The 24,283-nt window shown below is 37.8% G+C and overlaps 1 protein-coding gene across 3 annotated transcripts in view; it reads right to left on the bottom strand.

Annotated features, from left to right (window-relative positions):
- The window catches only part of Grid2 (glutamate ionotropic receptor delta type subunit 2), a 1,574,882-nt gene that overhangs the window by 452,380 nt on the left and 1,098,219 nt on the right, over positions 1-24,283 (bottom strand). For all 3 annotated transcript variants that reach the window (XM_052173841.1, XM_052173840.1, XM_052173842.1), the window contains one exon: positions 609-710. In XM_052173841.1, coding sequence (XP_052029801.1) covers positions 609-710 — 102 coding nt within the window. The remainder of the gene's footprint in view (positions 1-608; positions 711-24,283) is intronic.

The following is a 24,283-nucleotide window of genomic DNA, read 5'->3' as shown; positions in this document are numbered from 1 at the left end:
CAGGTTTCTTACAGAGCAGTTATAGAGAGCTCTTAGCTATTGAACCATCTCTATAGCCAAACATAGTAGAGAATGATAATAGTTACCTTTATTGATTTTTCTAACAAGTGATTGGAATCGTAGTAAATATCTGCACATACAATCCCACTCACAGAATCATAAATGATGAGGTCACAAAAGACTATCACACATACATACCTATCTTATTTACTAGAACCCTCAGGAAGCCACCGTTAATACTAGATGAGAATCTATTAAACAAGTGGGTGATCTCTCCATTGATATCTCTGTGTGCATCCTATTGTTACAGTGATAGACATGCTTGAGGGATCCCACTTCTTATAATATATAAAAACTGTAGGAAATTGGACCTAAAAATCTAAGGACTATCCTAATAAAATTATTGTAATGAAAAATGTAGACTACAGGTCAGTTTCAGATTCACAGAGATGGGAGGCTGGGTAACATGACTTCTGAAGCTGTCCTAGATATCATAGTCAAGGTTCAGGTAAAACCTCTTTTGAGATTATCACATTAACTAATAAAGGAAAAAGCAGAGATAGAAGATACTCTATAGTCTCGAACTACAAGACGAAGATGGTGCTTACCAATACAGTCACCACGCGTAGAACCACGCCCCGCATGTTATTCTCCAGTTTCTTGTCTGTCAGTGATCCATTCAGACCTGTGACAGGATTCCAGCACCCGAGCTGAAAGGCAAAGAAACTTTTGTCACTTCTTTGACTGAAGAGCAGCCCCATCACCTCTGTGGAGGCCTTGTAGAGAACTGTGTTATACCTCTTGTAATAACCGGTATGAAAAACTTATCTCTTTTAACAGCAAATGAAGCAATCAGAAATGCCATCTCTTCCCTTTAAATACCATCATATGGCATGTGTCAGAAGCCAGTGTGCTTTACAAGAATCACAGAGGACATCTGAATTAATGAGGAGTCACATATTCACCAATGGCTCCATCACCATAAGGTGCTAATTGGAAGAATAAAAGAACATGCAACCCTTACAGATAATATATCAGTTACTGCAGAACATATATTCTCTCAGAGCCTTTATTCTGCCATTTAATTTTACATTGCTTTTAGTGGAAAAAGGCCTTTAAAATATTAAAAATATTTTATATGGATAGAAGAACAATTGCTTTTATATAGGGAATAATCAGATATAAAGTGTGTGCATGATATATGTCCGTGTGTGCATGTGCATGCATGTTCATGCATGCATGCGTGTGTGTGTGTGTGTGTGTGTGTGTGTATGTGTGTGTGTGGGGGTGCGTGCATGTGTGTGTATGTTTTAACTATTAACAGCACACTAAAACATAATTTGGATTTTGGTTAGTACTATTAATTTTCTTGGAATATTTTGACAATATCCTTTTCATGAAAATCATGTTATTGTCTCTTGCAGTATCTGGATCTGAGGGTTACCAGTTTTAAAATTACTACTTTCAAATGACAGAGAAATAAAAGTTGATGAGTCTCAATTAAAACTAAGGAGGAAAGAAAAAAAATGATGAGGCTCCAGCTAACGAATGCCAGGTCTAGAAACAAATCTGCTGAAGGAACAGTGTTTGCCCACAGTGGGAATGTTGTCAGGCTCTTATCCCAATGCCAGGTTCACGAGCATTCACACTGGGCCTGGTTCTGGGAATGCACAAGGTAAAAGCATAACCCAGCTTCAGTCATATTTAGAAACAATTTGATTAATTGAGTGCTTACAGGGACATCTGGTTACTTGTGCCATTTCCTCAAATGATGATTTATTTCTTTGTACTGAGTTTTGTCTGTAGCTTCCAGAGTTATCAACATACTGGCAAACAAACAACTTGGGTGCCTCTTATTGAAGCCTAAGCATCTCTTTGAGCTCCCAAAAGGTGTTTAATTAAGAGAACTGAAATGTGCTCAATTTATTGCAAGAGATGGAGATGTCACAATATGATCAACAAAGCCAGGTTTTTCCTTATTAAGATAATTTGGAAAAGCTTGATAATTGTTGGTTTCAACTGTAAGAGCACATTAAATTCATACCATGATATGTCATTCTTAGTTACATAAAAGTCTAATTAGAACTTAGATCCAATTAGCAAATCCAAATGTGTTGAAAAGTCTAATTATCAAAGATTGTGTAGCCTCTTGCCAAATTTACAACCTTATGGAAATTCCTTTGAGCTTTTGTTCTTTTCTGAGGTCACCCAGAGTCTATCCTCAATTGCATTGTTTGACAAGCACTTTCTAATTACTTCACGAAGATTTTATTTTTCTAGACTAAATATTGGTGTGGAAATGGCAACACTGACATCAGTGAAGTCCTAGATTCCTAGATGCTGATCACTAGATTCCCAGCTTAACAATGGTGTTGGAAGACTTATTAATAAAGATATGGATCTGCTGCTTCAGCAAAGACAGATGCTTCTTTTTGCCTCCAGAGGTATGTTTAGAGTTTGAACAAACTGTTGTTAGTCTACCCATGGACCCATCAATTGACCTTGGCTTTCTCTAGGCAAGGGCCGCTATGTTAGTATTGAGGTTAGAACAATACACAACATGGTCTGGAAAGACCATGAACCCATAAGTTCTGAGTTTCTCTGAGTCTTAGCCTCCTTTTAATACAACTAAGTGCAGTCAGTATTATATGAATTCTAATGTATTCTCTTACATTTTAACTGGAAATATTAACAAAAAAGTAGAGCGGGTCGAAATGGGTAAATATTTGTCATCCTTCTTTGGTAGTAGCTTGAATATTATGTATGCTATATGACATTTCTTCTCATTTTGCTCTCTAATTTTCATGTGTGTAAGATTGTTCCAAAACATACGAATTTATATATATACAGGTTGTAAGACACCTAGGCTCTGCCAGGACAGAAAAGGGTCACTAGGTACTGTATTACCCTGAGCTTTAGATCTCTGGTGGTGCAAACCGCCAGGGGTCTGTCTGCCTGTGCCAAGGAACTGATCGCATAGGCAGTTTGTCTGCAAGCTGGCCGGGCGTGGGGCCTGTGTCCCTCCCCCCCTCCCTCCCTCCCCCCCCCAGAGCTGCTAAAGGAGAGAAGCCTCGCGGCCATATTCACTGCTTGCCAGAACAAAAAAGGGTCACTAGGTACTGTATCACCCTGATCTTTAGATCTCTGGGGGTACAAATCTCCAGGGGTCTGCCTGCACTCAGGAACTGAGCACATAGGCAGTTCATCTGCAAGCCAGTCCATCATGGGACCTGTGTCCTATGTGAGAATCAACAGAGGGAGTGACCCCTACCACACCATCTTTACTCCATAATAGAGCAGACAGAGAACACCTGATTGACCTTGACAACCTAAGTATAACATTGCTTGAGGAAAGACTGAGAAGGGCTCCAAAGGCACAAAAGAGGAAGGCAGCAAATCAGTAATCTGTGCCAGCCAAAATCCAGTCATCCAGTGTTGCAGAAATAACCTTAAAGATCCACAGTAGGTTGAAGCACCAGCCAGTGACAATAAGACCATCTAACGCCTGGGAGAACTAGATGGCTAAAGGCAAACGTAGGAATGTTACTAACAGAAACCAAGGCATTATGGCAGCATCTGAACCCAATTCTCCAACAATAGCAAGTCCTGGATACCCCAACACACCAGAAAAACAAGATTTGGATTTAAAATCACTGGTCATGATGCTGGTACAGGAACACATGAAGGACATACTTAAAGAAATTCAGGAGAAAATGGATCAAAAATTAGAAGCCCTTACAAGGGAAACACAAAAATCATTGAAAGAAATTCAGGAGAATACAAAAGCCAATAAGGAGGAAACACAAAAATCACTTAAAGAAATACAGGAGAACTTTGATCAACAAGCAGAAGTCATGAAAGAGGAAACACAAAAATCTCTTAAAGAATTAGAGGAAAACACAAAGAAGCAAATAACAGAACTGAGCAAAAACTTCCAGGATCTAAAAACAGAAGTAGAAACAACTAAAAAAGCACAAAGGGAGACAACTTTGGAGATAGAAAACCTTGGGAAGAAATCAGGGACCATAGATGTAAATATCAACAACAGAATACAAGAGATAGAAGAAAGAATCTCAGATGCCGAAGATACCATATAAACCATGGACTCAACAGTTAAAGAAAATGCAAAATGCAAAAAGCTTGTAACCCAAAACATCCAGGAAATGCAGGACACAATTAGAAAGCCAAATCTAAGGATTATAGGCATTGATGAGAGTGAAGATTTACAACTTAAAGGGCCAGCAAATATCCTTCAACAAAATTATGGAAGAAAACTTCCCTAACCTAAAGAGAGAGATGCCCATGAATATACAAGAAGCATACAGAACTCCAAACAGACTGGACCAGAACAGAAATACCTCCTGTCACATAATAATAAAAACCCCCAATGTACTAAACAAAGAAATAATACTTAAGGCAGTAAGAGAAAAAGGACAAGTAACATATAAAGGAAGACCTATCAGGATTACACCAGATTTCTCACCAGAGTCCATGAAAGCTAGAAGATCCTGGCCAGAGCTCATGCAGACTCTAAGAGAACACAAATGCCAACCAAGACTACTATACCCAGCGAAACTCTCAATTATTATAGATGGAGAAACCAAGACATTCCATGACAAAACCAAATTTACACAATATCTTTCCACAAACCCTGCCCTACAAAGGATAATAGGAGGAAACCACCATTATAACGAATCTATACCTTAATATCCTGGAAAAAGCAGGATATTAAGCTTCTTTCATCAAACCCAAAGAAGATAACCACACACATATAAAATTAAAATCAAAAAATGATAGGAAGCAATAACCACTACTCCTTAATATCTCTTAACATCAATGGACTCAATTCCCCAATAAAAAGACATAGACTAACAGACTGGTTACTTAAACAAGACCCTACATTTTGTTGCATACAAGAAACACACCTCAGTGTCAAAGACAAAAACTACCTTAGAGTAAAAGGCTGGAAGACAATTCTACAAGCAAATGGTCCCAGGAAACAAGCCGGAGTTGCCATTCTAATATCAGATATAATTGACTTTCAACCTAATGTCATCAAAAGAGACATGGAAGGTCACTTCTTGCTGGTCAAAGGAAAAACCCAACAAGAAGAACTCTCAATCCTGAACATCTATGCCCCAAATACAAGTGTGCCCTCATTCATGAAAGAAACTTTACTAAAGCTCAAAGCACACATTGCACCTAACACAATAATTGTGGGTGACTTTAACACTCCACTCTCACCAATGGACCAATCAGGAAAACAGAAACTAAACAGAGAGACAGTCACACTAATTGCAGCTTTGGACCAATTGGAGTTAACTGATATATATATAGAGAGAACTTTTCATTCCAAAGCAAAAGAATATACCTTTTTCTCAGCATCTCATGGTACCTTCTCCAAAATAGATCATATATTTGGTCACAAGACAGACCTCAACAAATATAAGAAGATTGAAATAATCCCATGCCTCCTTTCAGATCACTATGGAGTAAAAATGGTCTTTAATAACATTAAAAACAACAGAAAGCCCACATACACATGGAAACTGAACAATACTCTACTCAATGATACCTTGGTCAAGGAAGAAATAAAGAAAGAAATCAAAGATTTCTTAGCATTTAATGAAAATGAAGGCACAACATACACAAATCTATGGGACAGAATGAAAGCAGTGCTAAGAGGAAAACTCATAACTTTGAGTGCCTCCAAAAAGAAATTGAGAGAGCATACATTAGAAGATTAACAGAACAACTGAAAGCCCTGGGACAAAAAGAAGCTAATTCACCCAGCAGGAGAAGAAGACAGGAAATCATCAAACTCAGGTCTGAAATCAATCAAGTAGAAACCAAGAGAACCATACAAAGAATTAACAAAACCAAAAGCTGGTTCTTTGAAAAAATCAACAAGATAGATAAACCCTTAGCCAGACTAGCCAAAGGGAACAGGGAAAGTATCCAAATTAACAAAATTAGAAATGAAAATGGAGATATTACAACAGAAACCAAGGAAATTCAAAAAATCATCAGATCCTACTACAAAAACCTGTACTCAACACAACTGGTGAATCTGGAGGAAATGGATATTTTCTTAGACAGATACAAATTACCAAAATTAAACCAGGATCAAATAGACCATCTAAACAGACCCATAACCCCTAAAGAAATACAAGGGGTCATAGATAGGCTTCTGACCAAAAAAAGCACAGGACCAGATGGTATCAGTGCAGAATTCTATCAGACCTTCAAAGAAGACTTAACACCAATGCTCTTCAAACTTTTCCACCAAATAGAAACAGAAAGAACACTACCCAACTCCTTCTTCGAAGCCACTATTACACTGATACCAAAACCACACAAAGATCCAACTAAGAAACAGAATTTCAGGCCAATTTCTTTTATGAATATCGATGCAAAAATACTAAATAAAATTCTTGCCCACCAAATCCAAGAACACATAAAAATGATCATCCACCATGATCAAGTAGGCTTCATCCCAGGGATGCAGGGATGGTTCAATATAAGGAAATCCATAAATGCTATCCACTACATAAACAAACTCAAAGAAAAAAACCACATGATCATTTCATTAGATGCTGAAAAAGCATTTGACAAAATTCAGCATCCTTTCATGCTAAAAGTCTTGGAAAGGACAGGAATTCAAAGCCCATATCTAAACATAGTAAAAGCAATATACAGCAAACCGGTAGCCAACATCAAACTAAATGGAGAGAAACTTGAAGCAATCCCACTAAAATCAGGGACTAGACAAGGCTATCTAGTCTAGTCTCTCCATATCTTTTCAATATAGTTCATGAAGTCCTAGCTACAGCAATTAGACAACATAAGGAGGTCAAAGGGATACAAATTGGAAAGGAAGAAGTCAAAGTATCACTATTTGCAGATGATATGATAGTATACCTAAGTGACCCTAAAAACTCCACTAGAGAACTCCTACAGCTGATAGACAACTTCAGCAAAGTGGCTGGCTACAAAATCAACTTAAGCAAATCAGTAGCCTTTATATATTCAAAGGATAAGCAGACTGAGAAAGAAATTAGGGAAATGACTCCCTTCACAATAGCTACAAACAGCATAAAGTATCTTGGGGTAACTCTAACCAAACAAGTGAAAGACGTATATAACAAGAACTTCAGATCTCTGAAGAAGGAAATCGAAGATCTCAGAAAATGGAAAAATCTTCCATGCTTGAGGATTGGCAGGATTAATATAGTTAAAATGGCCATCTTGCCAAAGACAATCTACAGATTCAATGCTATCCCCATAAAAATCCCAACCCAGTTCTTCCTAGAGCTAGAAAGAGCGATTCTCAAATTCATCTGGAATAACAAAAAACCCAGGATAATTAAAACTATTCTCAACAGTAAAAGAACTTCAGGGGGATTCAGTATCCTAGACTTTAAACTTTACTACAGAGCAATAGTGATAAAAACTGCATGGTACTGGTACAATGTCAGGCAAGCGGATCAATGGAATAGAATTGAAGACCCAGAAATGAACCCACACACCTATAGTCACTTGATCTTCAACAAATGAGCTGAAAGCATCCAGTGGAAAAAAGATAGTCTTTTCAACAAATGGTGCTGGTTCACTTGGATGTCAGCATGCAGAAGAATGCGAATATATCCATTCTTATCTCCTTGTACTAAGCTCAACTCCAAATGGATCAAGGACCTGCACATAAAACCTGACACACTGAAACTAATAGAAAAGAAACTGGGGAAGACCCTTGAGGACATGGGCACAGGGGAAAAGTTCCTGAATAGAACACCAATAGCTTACGCTTGAAGATCAAGAATTGACAAATGGGACCTCATAAAACTACAAAGTTTCTGTAAGGCAAAGGACACTGTCAAAAGGAAAAAACGTCAACCAACAGATTGGGAAAGGATCTTCCCCAACCCTAAATCCGACAGAGGGCTAATATCTAATATATACAAAGAACTCAAGAAGGTAGAACCCAGAGAAAAATGGTTTGATCTGGAAAATATCATCCTATGTGAGGTAACCCAGTCACAAAAGAATACACATTGAATGAAATCTCTGATAAGTGGATATTAATTAGCCCAGAAGCCCTGAATACCCAAGGCACAAATCGTATAACAAATGACTCCCATGAAGAAGTATGGAGAAGGTCCTGATCCTGGAAAGGATTGATCTAGCATTGGAGGGGAATATAAAGACAGAGAAAAAAAGGAGGGAGGTCATTGGAGAATGGATGGAGAGAAGAAGGTTTATGGGACATATGGGGAGGGGTGATCCGGGAAATGGGAAATCATTTGGAATGTAAACAAAGAATATAGAAAATAAAAATATGTATAAAAAATGGGATACGGAGCTAAACAAAGAATTTTCACATGAAGAACTTCGAAGAGCTGAGAAACACCTTAAGAAATGTTCAACATCATTAATCATTAGGGAAATGCAAATCAAAACAACCCTGAGATTTCACCTCACACCAGTCAGAATGGCTAAGGACAAAAACTCAGGAGACAGCAGGTGTTGGTGAGGATGTGGAGAAAGAGGAACACTCTTCCACTGCTGGTGGAATTGCAAGATGGTGCAACCACTTTGGAAATCAGTCTGGCAGTTCCTCAGAAAACTGGGCATGACACTTCCTGAGGACCTGGTTATACCTCTCCTGGCCATATATCCAGAGGATTCTTCAGCATGCAATAAGGACACAAGCTCCACTATGTTCTTAGCAGCCCTATTTGTAGTAGCCAGAAGCTGGAAAGAACCTAGGTGTCCTTCAGCGGAGGAATGGATACCAAAAATGTGGTATATTTACACAATGGAGTACTATTCAACCATTAGAAACAATGAATTCATGAAATTCTTAGACAAATGAATGGAGCTGGAGAACATCATACTAAGTGAGGTAACCCAGTCTCAAAAGATCAATCATGGTATGCACTCACTGATAAGTGGATATTAGCCTAGAAACTTTGACTACCCAAGACATAATCCACATATTAAATGATGTCCAAAAAGAATGGAGGAGTGGCACCTGGTTCTGGAAAGACTCAGTGCAAGAGTATAGGGGAATTCCAGAACAGGGACCCAGAAAAGGGGGAATCATTTGAAATGTAAATAAAAAATATATCAATAAAAAATTAAAAAAAGAAGACCCATAGAGTCAACAACAACAACAACAAAATACCTAGGCTCTCTGAATGATTTTCAGTGTTTTGTGATGTTATTTTATTGTGAGCCATCTTATGTGTTTGACAATTAGACTTGCTATGTTGTTCCTGTCTCTTAATAAGCACAGATTGTATGTTGAGATTGGTGATGCTCTTCTATATGAGTATATAAGAGAATATATAAGCTTTCTTATGTGTGTATGATGCCAAAGTAATAGGTATTTCCTATATAGACCACATCTTGAAAGCATTCATAAATAATTTCTGAGTTTCACCCACAGAGCTGAAATCTTTATTTGGGATGTTGAAGTGTCACAATGACTGAATGAGATGGCCTTGTTACCATTTCTCAGATAGCACCCATAAGGTCTTACATAAGGTCATATATCTACTAAAAGATGAAACTGGGATTGCAACTAATTCCATTTAAGCTCCATTGTCAGGATTTTAAAATGAATTTTGTGACATGCTTTATGAATCTTTTTGATAGGTTCACAATATATTTGAGGTGGTAGAAAATATATTCATATTTCTATGTTAAGGAAATTGAGGTTCAGAAGTGGGAAGTAGTTTGCTCAACATAGAACTTACAAGGCAATATTGTCATCACAATTGTATAATCATAATTGTAACATTTATATAAAGTACAATGTGTAAATTACATAAGGGTTTGACATTTATTACCTCATTTGAATATAAAAACCTTGAAGGAAGGGACCATTCTTGTCCCCATTTATAGAAGAGGGATCTGAGAACAGATATTCTCTCTATATATCTTATATTGTTTATCTGTTTAAGTAGTCAAGATGGAAAACCATGGACTGGCCCAAATTGAGATCCATCCCATGGGAGAGAGACAGCCCCAATACTAATATTGATACTCTGCTTTGCTTGAGGACAGGATCCTAGAATAACCGTCTTCCAAGAGGCTTCATCCAACAGCTTATGGAAACAGATGTAGAGACCCATAACCAAACATCAGCCAAGGGTATGGAATTGAACAAGCCAGAAGAGTCAAGGACACCACAAGAGGACCTACAGAGTCAACAAACCTGAACTCATAGGGCCTCTCAAGACCCTGGGCTACCAAATAAGACCACACAGGGGCTGCACCTAGGTCACGCCTCTATATTTGTAGCTAATGTGCAGCTTGGTTTTCATGTGGGTCCCCTAACAATAGGAGCTGGGCCTGTCTTTGACTCTGTTGCCTGCCATTGAATCCACTTCCCCTACCTGGGCTGCCTTCTTAGACCTCAATAGGAGAGGATGCACTTAGTCCTGCTGGGACTAGCTCTTTCAGAGTGGGGTAGTGTCCAAGGGGTCTTCTGCTTCTCTCAGAAGCGGGGGTAATGGGCTAAGGGATTTGTAAGGGCAGAGTTGGGAGGAGAGGAGGGAGGGGCTGTAATTGTGATGCATAGTGAATAAAACGTAAATTATGGAAATAGAGAAAAGATGGCAGGAAATAAGCAGAGGGGGAGAAAAATGAAATAAATATAAAGTACTCAAAATATTGGAATTTCCTGGTTGGAGAGATCAATCTAGTTAAAATAAATGCCAAATTCATTTAATTTCCTGTATGTGCTAATGATATGTCTGAAGCAGTGTAAGATAGATGGTGAAAGGAACAATAGCAGCACGCAGGTACAAAGCTAGGCATGCAGGTCCTTTAGACGGATAGCTCAGGTATTAAGATCTCTTCTTTTCTCATCTCCCTAAGGTTCAGTTCTGATTATTCTGCTTCATGATAACAAGTGCTTCTGATAAAAAACAAGACAAACTAAGTGACATTCACATGTGTTCATACTAAATCACTGTCTACAAGAACTAATATTCCTTGAAGCAGAACAGCACTGAGCAGCAAATGGTTTGAGGTATTCTGAAGGGATTTCACCCAGGATCAAACTCAGATTCTTCAGCTACTTCTCTGCATTCATTGTTTGAAATTTTCCTTACCTTGACAATTTTGACAGTATGGGGAAGGCTGTTTTGTTTTGTTTTTCTGGTTGTGGTTTTGCTTTTGTTTATGTTTTCTTGTTTGTTTGTTTGTTTGTTTTGTTTTCAAAGAAACTGTGTAAAAATACTCACAGTCTTGCACTCTCTAAAGATACCCTTGGAATCCAAAAGATGAAACTGGATGCTCCGGAGCTGGAGTCACAGGTGTTTGCAAGCTAAATGATGTCAGTTCCCTGAATTGAACTTCATTCTCAACTCTGAGCATCTATCCGTCTTATCGTTTCATACAAACTCTCTTTTCAGCCAAATGTTCTCCAAATAAAAAAATAAGTAAAAGTGACTCCTGTAGCATATAGAATTGCAAACAAAAAACAAAAAACGCCCTGTTACTAGTGAAAAGGATTTACTATCTCGGGACTGGGAAGATGCCTTGGTAGGTAAAGTGTTTCATGCACAAGTATGGGAATTGGAGTTCTAATTCTCCAGCAACTTAAAGCTAGGCACAGGGAATGTACACACTTCCATAATCCCAGTACGAGATCTTAGGGACTTGATGGTCAACTAGTTTAGCTAAAACATAGAGATCCAGAGAGAGAGAGAGAGAGATTGATCTTGTTTAAAAAAGAATAGGGGTGAATGCTTGAACTCTTTGTTCTCTACATCTGCATGCACACATGTATATATGTACATGCACACGCGTGTGCACGTGCGCGCGCGCGCACACACACACACACACACACAGACACACAGACACAAACACACTCATTGTTCAAAGACAAGACCAGAAAGTCTACATCTTTACAACTGTAGTGCATAGATTTCCTATGTTTTCTCTTATTGCCTGAAGTAATTTCAGAACCTTTAAAATGCTTAGTGCTCTAATTATTTCCTTCACTGAAGCTTTGGCAATAATAACCACATAGCCTCAGTTAAATCAATGGAATAGCTTGTGTTCAACAAACTAGCTGATGCATTTGCATGAGCACAGTAGTGCTCTTAACATTATGCATACTAACAATCAGGTTTATATATTTACTCTTTTCTTTGCAATGCTTTCACTTTTCATTGGCCACAGGCTGCAAAGGATGACTCTTGACTTGGGAGTTTCACATCACTGTTTTTTAAACAGTGTTAGATGTCAAAAAGAATTGAACTGTTCAACTTTAATTTTATGCTTAATAGTTTGTAGACTTTAATAAGGGGAGTCAAGAGAACTCTAATTGAATATGAATGGAATGACCAGCGTTTATGAGCTGAACTCACATGGAACAAAGGAATTCTGACTATATTATCAAAGCACCAGGGAGGACTTGACACACCCTGTACTGAGAACTGATGCTGCCAGTTGGTGTACTTCATCTACTGGCTTCTGCAGCCTTCAGGCTAAAAGGGAAACAGCAAAAGATACGACCAAGCTATCTTTAAAGGCAGCCATTTAGAAGTGTGCAGAATTTATTTGGTAAATGTTAAACCTCTAATGATCTAGAAATATAAAGAAAAATACATGTGGTATATTGAGTCAGAAACACCCTTTATGAAGCTGCAGGGCAATGCTTTCTGTTTAGATATGCACAGGAGTGTGGTGGCCCAGTAATCGTTTCGATATTAATTCTCTTTAAGTTGTTTTCTACCCCTAAAGTAGTTTCTATTTATAAGACTTGCCCCCTAGGGCACAGTTATGAGCTCCTGTGGGTATGCTCCTACATATGGGCGATTGCCATAGTCTTTCTTTGTGCTTACTTGGAGTGGCTCTATGCTTAAGTTTCTAGGAGGAAAATGACTTTGAAAAAAATAGAAAAGGGTCAAATGACTCAACCATGTGTGTGTGTGTGTGTGTGTGTGTGTTGCTGTTGAACACCAAAAGTAGGCCAGTGAGAAGGCTCAGAATGTAAAAGGTGCTTGTCACCAAGCCTGGTAATCTGAGTTCAATCCCCAGGACCCACACAGTAAAAAGGAGAACTGACTGCTAAAGTTTGTCCTCTAATCTCCATGTGTGTACCCTGGCATCTCTGTGCATAAGCCATATGGCATGTAGATGCATAAATCAATAGGAAGACAAAAGCTTCTAGAAGGTAAATAAAATGAACTTATTAACTAATGGCCTACAGATGAAGAATATGAGAAACAGCATACCTCCCCCCACACACATGAGCATGCACATACAAGTATATAATTAAAAAAAAAAGCTCAGGTATATTAGGTAGTCACAATAACAACTTTCAGTTATCGACTGTCATTTAACTGATTTAATACTAGAGCATAGTGACTTTTGTCTTTCCTTCATATTACTTTCTTGGTATTAAAACATCATTACACTGGAATTAGAGGCCCTATGTCACTGCAGTTAATGTCATGTACTGAGGACAAGAATGAGTATGTTTGAGCACTTATGTAAAGTCAAATAGTAAGTAAATAATACGAGGCCTCAGTTTTCTCTGTGCTCCCATGGGGATTAGAAATGACTTTGTCACAGGGCTGTTGGACAATCTGCTGATGTCATATATGTCAAGTATTGCGATGTGTTCTTAACACAGACTAAAGTACTTGGTGTTATTTATTAGTCAGAATTTCTTTATGTCTGCTCACTCCTGTTCTCAGAGTAGCTTCTTAATTTACTGATAAAAAATGCATCTCTAAAGATGGAGTTCAAAACTCTAACCTAACCTAGAAAAATCTGGAAATTCATGATGATTCAGCTAAACCCCTAGAACAGTTACATCAGCTCCTCATGGTGGCAAGGTTAGTCCTCAGCCCTGTGTGAGCTTTGCAAGATTATTCACTCCCAGGCAAGATTATTCAAAAATATTCTGGAACACTCGGGAATGAAGCTGATCAGGTGACTAATTCACACCGTTATTCTAAGGTCTCAGCTCTACTGGCTTCTTTTGAAAGAACTGACAACAACACCATCTTAAATAAACTATTTAAGTTCTTAATTGAAATTGGGTATGGATGTGAAATCTCTGCAAGACCAGATTGTTGCCTACCTGTATTTGGATTATCACAGTGTGGTAGAATAAGAACCAGATAGGACCAATGGATGAAGTCATGAGTTAAAAACTCATGCTTTCCTCATTGTTATGCAGCTTCCTGGGTCTCCAAATAAAAAGAAATTTAACAACTCTCCCAAAAAGTCCCAATATGAGACTGGGTCTTCCTCCTACACTGCACCTCTACCATTCTCTTTATTTTTCAGGATGGTTTATTTCACTCAAATCAGTCGTGATTAGCATTGCCTTCCCTTCTGAAAGAATATTGCTTTTCTATAATATCTTAGCATTTAGTGATTACACTCCTATAAAGCTTGCTGGATTTTCTTTTTGTTTCATTTTTTATTGAAACCACCTGGCAGGTCAACTCCCACTCTGCCACTTCAGTCCTTGACAATATTCATTTGGTAATGTTCATGTTTACTGAAGACTTCTTGGGAGGGAGAAATGGTGCCAAGCTCTGTATATAATTTAATTTATGTTTTTGCTCCAAATGTGTCAGGAAAGTACTAAATTATTCCAATTTTAACAGATGTAGAAATGGAGGATTAGAAAGATTAATTGACCTGTTTCAGGTTGTTTAGCTAGCTAGTGATAGGTCCAAAATTTGAACACAGGGGGTTTAGCTTTAAAAAACAGGGCATTCTGACCTTAATCAGTATGGTGTCTTTTCAGATGGAAGTAAGACAAGGTGCAGAAAGACAGATCTGACAGGCTTTCGAAAATTCATTTTCCTGTGTCAGGCCTTGAGGAAGCCCAATTGCCTCTGCTAAGAACCCCTTTTGTGTTTTAATGATTCACACTCATCTGCTAATTGTGGCTGAAGACCTGTAGCTGACATATATGGAGAAGGCATTCTAGCTTGAGACTGGGTTCTATAACTATGTCAGTGTGAGAAGATTGGTTTGTAGTGACTGGTGAGAAATACATGAACACTGAAGTGGATTTTCAAGGTTTGTTTTTTTCTTCCAGAAAAATGAATATTTTTGAATCTCAGTTTCTTCTATGAAGATAAAGTGTGCTGTCAATAAAATGAATTGCATTTGTCGTTCACAAAGCTTATTAGTGAACGATTAATTTTGTGATTTTTGTGAATGGCTTCTTTTTATTACATTTCATTTGTCTAGCCCATTCGTTCTCAATCTGCCTAATGCTGCAACCCTTTAATACTGTACCTTATGTTGTAGTGACACCCCAACCATAAAATTGTTTTGTTGCTGCTTCATAACGAATTTTGCTACTGCTATGCGCTGTAGTGTTATTTTTTAGAAATAGAGATTTGCCTAAGGGGCAATGACCCACAGGTTGAGAACTAGTCTAATGTGTGTGTATATGCCACACTGCATATATGGAGATTAGAGGAAAGTTTGTGGAAGAGTTCCTTTCTTTTTGTCACGTCGGGCTTAGGGATCAAACTTAGGCTGTCTTGCCAGGCAGCAAGGGATTTTTCCTACTGAGCCTTTCAATATCCCAGGAGACTTCTTATATTATGAGAAAACCGAATTCTTAAAGATTTTCAAAAAGAACTTTTAATCACCTATTTAATATGTATATATAAGTGCTCTCTCTTCATGTATACCAGAAGAGTACATCAGATTACAGATGGTTGTGAGACACGATGTGGTTGCTGGAAATTGAACTCGGGATCTCTGGAAGAACACTCAAGTGCTCTTAACCACTGAGCCTTCTCTCCAGCCCAAGCAAACCAAAGTAAGACAATAGAAACATGAGGAGTATAAATGTTCTCTCATCAGGAAAGGCCATCAATTAAAAAGAGACTTCCAGAAACATTGGAAAACCCTCGACTTAATCTGTTTTTGTAGATGTGCATCAGGTACCTAGAATACTACTTAGCATATAGTTTATAAGTAGTAGATAGTTGACAAATGAATTCATTGGTTTTATTTTTCTCAAAAAACAAAACAAAACAAAACAAAACCCAAAAGAACCCCATGCAGCAGTGTAGAGAAATTTTTTTAGCATGGGGACTTTACCCTAAGGTGAGGGATGAATCAACTGATCACTTGAAAGCTGTCTAGTAATTACTTAATATGATTAAATTCTAACCAAAGCCATTCTTGTGAGGAACAAGAGGCTTATTGTTCAGGCTTCCTTGTCACACTCATTGTAGAATGTGTAATCAACATTATAATCAGTTTACCACATGCATAGTAACGCGCATCTAAGTCACCCAGGGTTTTCCTGTGAGGCTGCTCTTGCTCACACATCTGCTCAGACTCAATATACAAAGGAAGAAATTAGGATTCTCTGTGAATCATCAAAGAGCTGGCTATGCCTGTGAGTATCCTTAGCATCTTTGAAGACAATTCTAATTTCACTGCAGAGGATTACAAACATTTAAACAATTGAGACTTAGATAAAGAATTGCACATTTAGTGTAAAATGCTTGCATATGCATAATTGCCATGTCTTTGTGGATTTGTTTCCTTATCTTTTCTTTAACCATATGTTTTACATATTTTCCATATACATCCATTGTCAAAGAATAGATAGAAAAATGCATATCTGAAAATCAAGGGAAGAAACAAGACAGATGTTGAAAGGGAGGCCTGGACTAACTGATCACAACAACGTGTTAGGCATTCAGCAATGAACAGTGTAGTGGACACTACACTATTTGCAGCTGTCTCTCACCTCAAGAGCAACAGCTTGTGGCCACATGTGCATTTGGTCTAGTTCAAGCTTGGCAGAATAGCAGTATTCTGTCCTCACATCTTGAACCTCAGCCAGCAGCAGAATTTGCCCCTACTATTCTCATTTCTCCATTTAGAATCACACATTAAAGACTAGGTCATATCAAAGCAATCATATATACAATATATATTAGAGAGTCATGACTACTCTCAAATCCCTAGAAAAACTAAAAACTTAATTTTGTATCTCAGTTTGAGTCTTGGTACAGAGGGATTCTATAATCATTCAGGGGCAGGGCCAGAAAAAGAAAAAAGAAAAAAGAAACTAGCAAACTTCAAGTAAAGAAAGAGAAAATACCTTCTAGTATTACTGTATTATTGTACTCAAATATCTAGTCTTCACAAAAATTAAAAAGCATTAAAAAATAAACAGTAGTGGTCCTAGAGACCCCTACATGCTTTCAAAGCTGTTGGTGGATCTCCATAGCAATATGTTTAGGCCATGTTGCTGAAGCCAGCATCCATTTATGTTATTAAACATGAACAAATTGAGCTGTGCTCCACTTGAAGCCTCTTCTCTACTGGCTAGCATTCAGAGTCCATGACAGTACTCTGTATGCTACTAGAGGGAAAGAATAATCACCAATGTCACCAAGCTTTACAACTGTGACCTATAATCGTGACCCGCCTGCAAGACATCTTGGTGTAACAGTGGCACTTTTGATTGGATTTCAAGGCCCATGCCACAAGATGGAATCTATACTTCACATTGATAGAGTATCATGAACCTGAGACTAGATAGCTCATATGCCCTAGGGGAAAATCTTCTGCTATAATGACATCACTATGCCAATATATCTGTGTCTTGTTCAAGCCATATAAAAGATAGTTCCTCTTGTAGCAGATGTAAAGTAAACAAAGACCCCAATTAGACAATATCTAGAGGGTCAGCAATTTTAAGGCATTCAGTCTTAAATGGGAGGTTTTTAGCAAACCTTTTCTCTCAAGGCTCAAGAATCTAGGTAGAAGAGAAGGAAGAAAGATTATAAGGCCTATAGGTGGTGGATGATTCCAAGGCAACAATGGACTTACCGAGCCCATGCAAAAGTCAGACAAAACAGTTCCAGTGCGCGAAGTGAGATCAGAGGGGAACTAAAAGTCCTACCTCCAAACAAAGCTATTTGCAATTGATACATTCTGGTAAAAGGGGAAGTGAATGTTTTCTAATGGAGTGTTACTAGGAATATCAACCACATACTCCAGGTCAAGCCTCATTCTCAGGAGTAGTTGTTGAGCAAAAATGAATCCCATATTTTTGGTGTGTGCTTTTTATTTTGTGTTGATTTTTTTGTCTTATTGGTTTTTGCTTGTTTTGAATATTAGTTTTGTTTTTGTTTGGGTAAGATACATGGGTAAAACAAAAACATCAAGTATGGTATGTGGGGATGTAGAGAGGATCTGGGAGAAATTGATAGGGTGTAGAATATGATCAACATGCATTAAAATATTTTCAATAAAAAACAAATGAAGAAGAACACACAGCCCATCTAGAGAGAAACATGAAATCTGAGGGTGGGTGTCTTGATAATTATGATACAACTGTACTTTAGTACTTGCTCACAGTACTAAAAGAAAGTATGGAGAAAGTCAAGAAATTTCTGCAAGCAAAATACAGATATCGCAGAGACAGAAAACTTGTAGACAAAAGGAAATCCTTTCTTCTAAGAAGTACAACTGTGTAGAAAGAATTATGGAATTTTGGTTTCTTAAAAATGTACAGAAATATAAGAATGTATTCATTTTAATACCAGGTATAGTGATATGGAGCTGCTTCCTACTGACTGCAGCTGCTGGCTATGATTTGCCTTGTGCTGTAGCAGAGGCACGGTTTTGCCAGAGGAGATATATATGCATACATACACATATACATACATACACACACACATTCACACACACACACACACACACACACACACACACACACACACAAACATAAGGTCCTTAGAGGTGGTTAGTGGTCATTCAGGATGATTAGTTGTGATTTGTTAGTAGTGGTGCTCAAGAAAAAACAAAAAGGAAAGAATTAGATTCAGGGATCTATCTGTCTCTGTCTCTGTCTCTGTCTCTTCCTCAATCTTTCTTTCTCACCTCTCTAGTGATGGGATGTAAAACTTGGGGGAGGAAGATAAAGGGTGGGAAAAAAACCCACAAAGTAGCAAAATCTAGCTATACAAATGCAATGATAGTTTTACCAGAAAGGCTTGGAAATGTGCCTGTGCATTCAGAAGAAAAACTCAAACTTCAGGGTGGGATGATGGGAATGACTAGTCTATGGGAATAGAAGGAAAATAATAATAAATCAAAGAGGACACTGAGCAGGGCATAAAGGGGTATCTGGGATACCAGCATTTGAATTAACACAGATATTCTGAAGCTCATAAAGAGTTAAGGGGCACACAGAAGTGATATTTGAAGGTATAATGGACCTAAGGAATATGTAAAAGCTTAAACTGAAAAACACAGTGGATTCCAAGAGACCTATGCTGTGATGGGCCATCTAATGTTCTGCTTGACAGATTGAAACTCTTGGGTGTTTCATAAAGCACACCTCTGGGGACATCAATAACTTTTCCAAAAAGAATTAAGTGTTGAGGGCTCTGACCTAAGCAAAGGTTTAAGCCACTGACTATTCAGCCTTTGAGCAGCCAAGTGTAAGGTGCAGAGCTTTGGAATTTGAGGCAGGAGGATGACGGGAGCCATGTGCCGGCTCTTGAAGATTAAACAGGCTCTAGCCCATCCTGCTTCTCAGCTTCCTCACCATGAGATGAAGTCTTCTACATCCGTGCCCTGCCTCGCCAATGACCCCGAAACCATAGTGTCAAACAACCTCAGACAAAAACCTCAGAAACCAGGAGCCCAAATGAACCTTTGAAATAATTTCTCTCAGACATTCATTATTATTGAAAAAAATCTGATGACATGCAAAATGTTTATATTTTGTTCACTTGTTATAACCCATATTATTTTATATTTTGGGCATACAATGTAAAAATTTATGTATACATTAATTGAAAGCCTTTTTCTTTTTCCTGTTTCATAGAGTCAGTCATCACCACAATCCTATCTTCAAGTTTGCTGATTCTTCTGGTCACAGAAGCTCATTTTCAAACCTCTTGTTTCATAAGACAAGATAATTTCCTAAGTGAAGGAAAAGGATGGAACACTCAAAATAGGGGTGTGTGTGGTGGGCTATATTGATCATCCCAGGAGGCCATTGGTAAAACTATCAGCAAATTTTTCTTTTTCTTTTAAAATTTTACCTAAAACTTGGGGTACCAGAAGATAGCAGGCTGGCATAGTACAGATGCTGCAAGAAACAAGCAGGAAAAAAGAAAACAACCCAGCCAGGAACGCTGTGTCTGGGACCAATATCCTTCAAACTTTACAGAGAACATAGGTCATTTTTACAGTGCAGAAGAGATCTTGTTATCGTATTTTCAACTGTGTGGGATGCCAATGGGAGCTGTGCATGCAGAATCAAAGAAAATAGCGTGGTGAATATGTAGGCAATTATTAAAGCTGGTGCTGTTGGAAGTGCTTTATAAATCAATCAACACTATTTTCTTTATAATTTAAGAGACTAATGTATTTTTAAATATTGTATGTTTTGGACACACAAGGTAGAAACCTATGACTTGGGGACATTTGTTGAACAATGCAGGGTAGAAATGTATAGCAGAGAAGTGTTACGAAGCTTAGTGGCTATAAATAGAGACTCCACTGTCAGCTGTTGCCTCTTTGTGGAAGCTTTTTACTAGTCTGTAGAAATCAAAATTCAATTTTAAGGATTATTTCTTTGGTTAAAGTATGAAACGTATTCAAGTATTTTCAAAACACAAAGATCTACAGAAATAAGCTTATAATTGTGTCCAAGGTATGAATGTAAAAATATAAAGGCTTAAGTAAATGTGGCTATTATTCACTGTACCACTTCTGTCATACAGGTGGTCCATCATTTCACACCTAGAGCTATGTTGGGGATTTGCCTTCATTATTTCATTTAAGATGAATCACAAAGTTTGATGATGCATTACTTTCAAATACACTTTGTAACATTACTGAAATTTTTAAAGTTTCATGAAAAATGAAATTATATGTACATGTAATATATATATACATATTATATTAAAGTATAGGCATAGAACAATTTTAAGCTAGATTCTATTGTTGTTCATTTAACACACACACATGACAAAGATTATCCTTTTTTTGGATTGCATCTTAATGTCCTCAAAAGGCACAAGTGATAAAGGCTTTGTCCTGAGCCAATGACATTACTTGGAAGGTAGCTGACCTTGAGGAGCTATTATAGGTTGTTTGATCATTGAGAAATTTCTGGAAACATCAGCACCCAGAACTTTTCCCCACTCTAAGATTCCAAGCCACCATGAGAAAGGGACACCTCTCTGGTAAACACCCCCATCGTAATATTCTGTCTTCCTAGAAGTCCAGAGACACTGGGCCAACTGGCTACAGTCCCACACTTCTTGAATGACAAGCCAAAATGCCCATTTCTTCCTGTTGTTTGTCTCAGCTATTTTATCACAGCCATGGAAAGCTAATGCATCTTTTTTTTTTTCCAGAGCACTTCTTAAAGTGCAAGTTTGGTGTAGGAGGTAAAATAGAACCTGAATTTTGAGACTCATTTTGATTCTGTCAAAGCTGTTTTCCAATCTATAGGGGAATGAGTCTTGAAACACTTCAAACATCACTGCAATCCTCAAAAGCATTCTCTCAAAATTTTATGCAGTCAAATTAACAGCTGGATTGGACATATTTTGAAATATCCTTGGGACAGAAGGGTAAAACATGACAAGTAGTGTTGTGTGAAGTCTAAATTTATCAAGCTGAAGAGTATCACAGAGACATCTGGACAGGTTACCACAGGTGACTAGAATATTGTGCTAATGAAGACAGCATCAAAGCTTAATAATCAAATAGGCTGTTAGTTTCTCAAGCAGAAACATGTCCATCCACCAGAGCCTGCTCTCCCAACCTCAGCCAGCCCTCAAGTGCATGCAATTAACCTTAAGAAGAAAACTCTAGAGGCAGCCGAATTGACTCATCAAAACTCATCATTACCACAGGCAAACAACAGAACAGATGTACCAACTAACACTGAGCGAGCATTTACAAAATTTAAATGCCAACATAAAGCTTTTCAACACATTTTATGGAAAATTCAAATCTATGTAGAGAAAATGAATTGTTAAAGCAAATATTTATCACCCTGCTCAAGCGATAATGAGCCAGTTTTCACCTTGTTAATGTATCTACCCACCTCTTCTTGCTGAGACCTATGTCAGAGATATGTCAAAGCAAATTCCAGGCATATAATTTTATCCCTTCCTATTCTGATACATATCTCTAAAAATGAAAAGGTCTTTAAAATTATAATTGGGATATACTTTAGTTTTTAGTTTTAATAATATCAGATAGTCTGTATACATATTTTTCTAAACTCACACTAAGATCATTTTTAACAGAAATAAAGGATCTTACTCATTTTATAAAAGTCTTCCTTATTCATGTTGGGGATTTGTTTGTTTGTTTTTCTTTGGCTTGTTTTGCTCCTTCAATTTATGTATAAAAGAAAACCTGGCCATATTTTGTGTAGTTTCCCAAGGCTTAAATACTGGTGACAGAGTTCCTCATCTCCCAACACTGCTATTTTCATTATGTTATCTGAAAAATTTGTAGGTCCAGAGAACAGATTTTATCTGGATAGCATTTACCAATGAAATGTGTTTGTGTTTTTATACTTCTACTTCTATTTAGGCACTAAATATACTAAATACATACTATATCTCTATAATAAAAATACTATAAATATACTAACTACTCCCTTTTATATATATAAGTATAGTATTAGTATAGGTATAATATAAAATAGTATATAAGTAGGAAGTATCTAATGTCTGCCTTGTCCTCTCTCCTAGCAATGGAATCACCCATTGGTTATCATTCATTCCTTCGTTGGGGTAAATAACATTCCCTAAATCATGTGTTGAAGCCCTAACCACTCTAACCTCAAAATGTTCTGTATTTGATAATAAGTTATTTAAGGACATAGTTCTTGTTCAGTTAAGTTATGTGGGTTGTTAAAAATGCAATCAGACAGCACACTTACTGAAAGAGATTATGTCACACATAGTTACCACTATGGCAAAGAAAGGTGACATGAAGGTATAGAGAAAGGGCAGCCAAGGGGAGGGTCCTCAGGGAAAATGCCTGGTGGCCCATTGGAGTTTGGCTGTTGTCCTTCAAGTGTTAGATCTGTTTGTTCATTTACAAAACCTGTGCACTTTTGCTATGGTAACCTCCACAAACTAGCACAACTAATTATGTTAAAATCTTTTCAGTGTTTTAGACAAGGTCTCATGTAGCCCAAGAAGCCTACAAGATGACTTTGAACCTTTGATCTATCTCCAAGTCCTATTTGGAAATTTTGTTTTAATTCTATCCTGTTTTCTTTGTTTGAAAGCAGCATTATTTCAATAAAGTAAAAAAAAATGCTATTATTTGCTTAAATTCAGATTAATTTTTCATATCAAAACACAAAGAATTATCATTGTGTGATATGATATATCTGCAGTCCTTCCATGAAACCATAATACTTGGTTTTGAAATATGAGAAAAGAGCAAGTGTTCTAACTGCCTTTAAAACTGACCCTGTAAAAATAAAGAAAAATAGATTCCAGAAATCTCTATAATATTGGTGTAGAAACTCTGGCCGTGGTGGCACATGTCTGGGAGCTCCACCCTCTGGAGGCTGAGTTTGTGGGATTGCTGTAACTGTAGCTGGAGGCCTTTCTGGGATACCAGAATCACGTCTACTACCCACATAAAGCATGGGCTGAAGAAGCCCAGGCACAGTGGCACTGGAGGATCTTGTCTTGTGAGCACAAGGGAAGTAACTCAACAGATACAGGCTGACGCTGACCAACTGTGTGTCTTTGTGGCTCCATCTCTCCCCATGGTAGGTAAGCATCTAGGCTAGAGGGCTGCAACCTGCTTATACTCCTGTTCAGACTGCTATCTCTTTCATAAGAATTTTACCAACTTATGTTTCAAATAGAACAAGGAATTGGAGTGGAGTGGAATTTTGTGTTATGCGGCATTCTCTCCTAACTTCCTAGACTTCCTACTACAGTCCAAGAAGAGCACAAATTACATGACTACTCCATGTGCATTCTGAGATGGGTGTGGTCTCATCTGGTTATGAGCAGAGGAGGCGGGGTCAAGAGAAATACAGCTGAAGCTTTAGATGAAAATACAACAAATGCTAACAAAAGGTGGACAAAAAATGCTAGTGAAAGATGGAAGTGTCTCACATTGTAACCCAACTAGGAAATTACATTTCCAGTTTTAGATTGTGACCGGGAGGGATGAGACTGATGGAGCAAAGATAAGTGCCTCTATTTCTCTGTTGATTGAGACTCTGCATCGGCTTTGTTTC

Source organism: Apodemus sylvaticus, chromosome 2 (genome assembly GCF_947179515.1).
Source record: "Apodemus sylvaticus chromosome 2, mApoSyl1.1, whole genome shotgun sequence".
NCBI classification, from domain to species: Eukaryota; Metazoa; Chordata; class Mammalia; order Rodentia; family Muridae; genus Apodemus; species Apodemus sylvaticus.
This window is presented reverse-complemented; position numbering and strand designations above follow the sequence as displayed.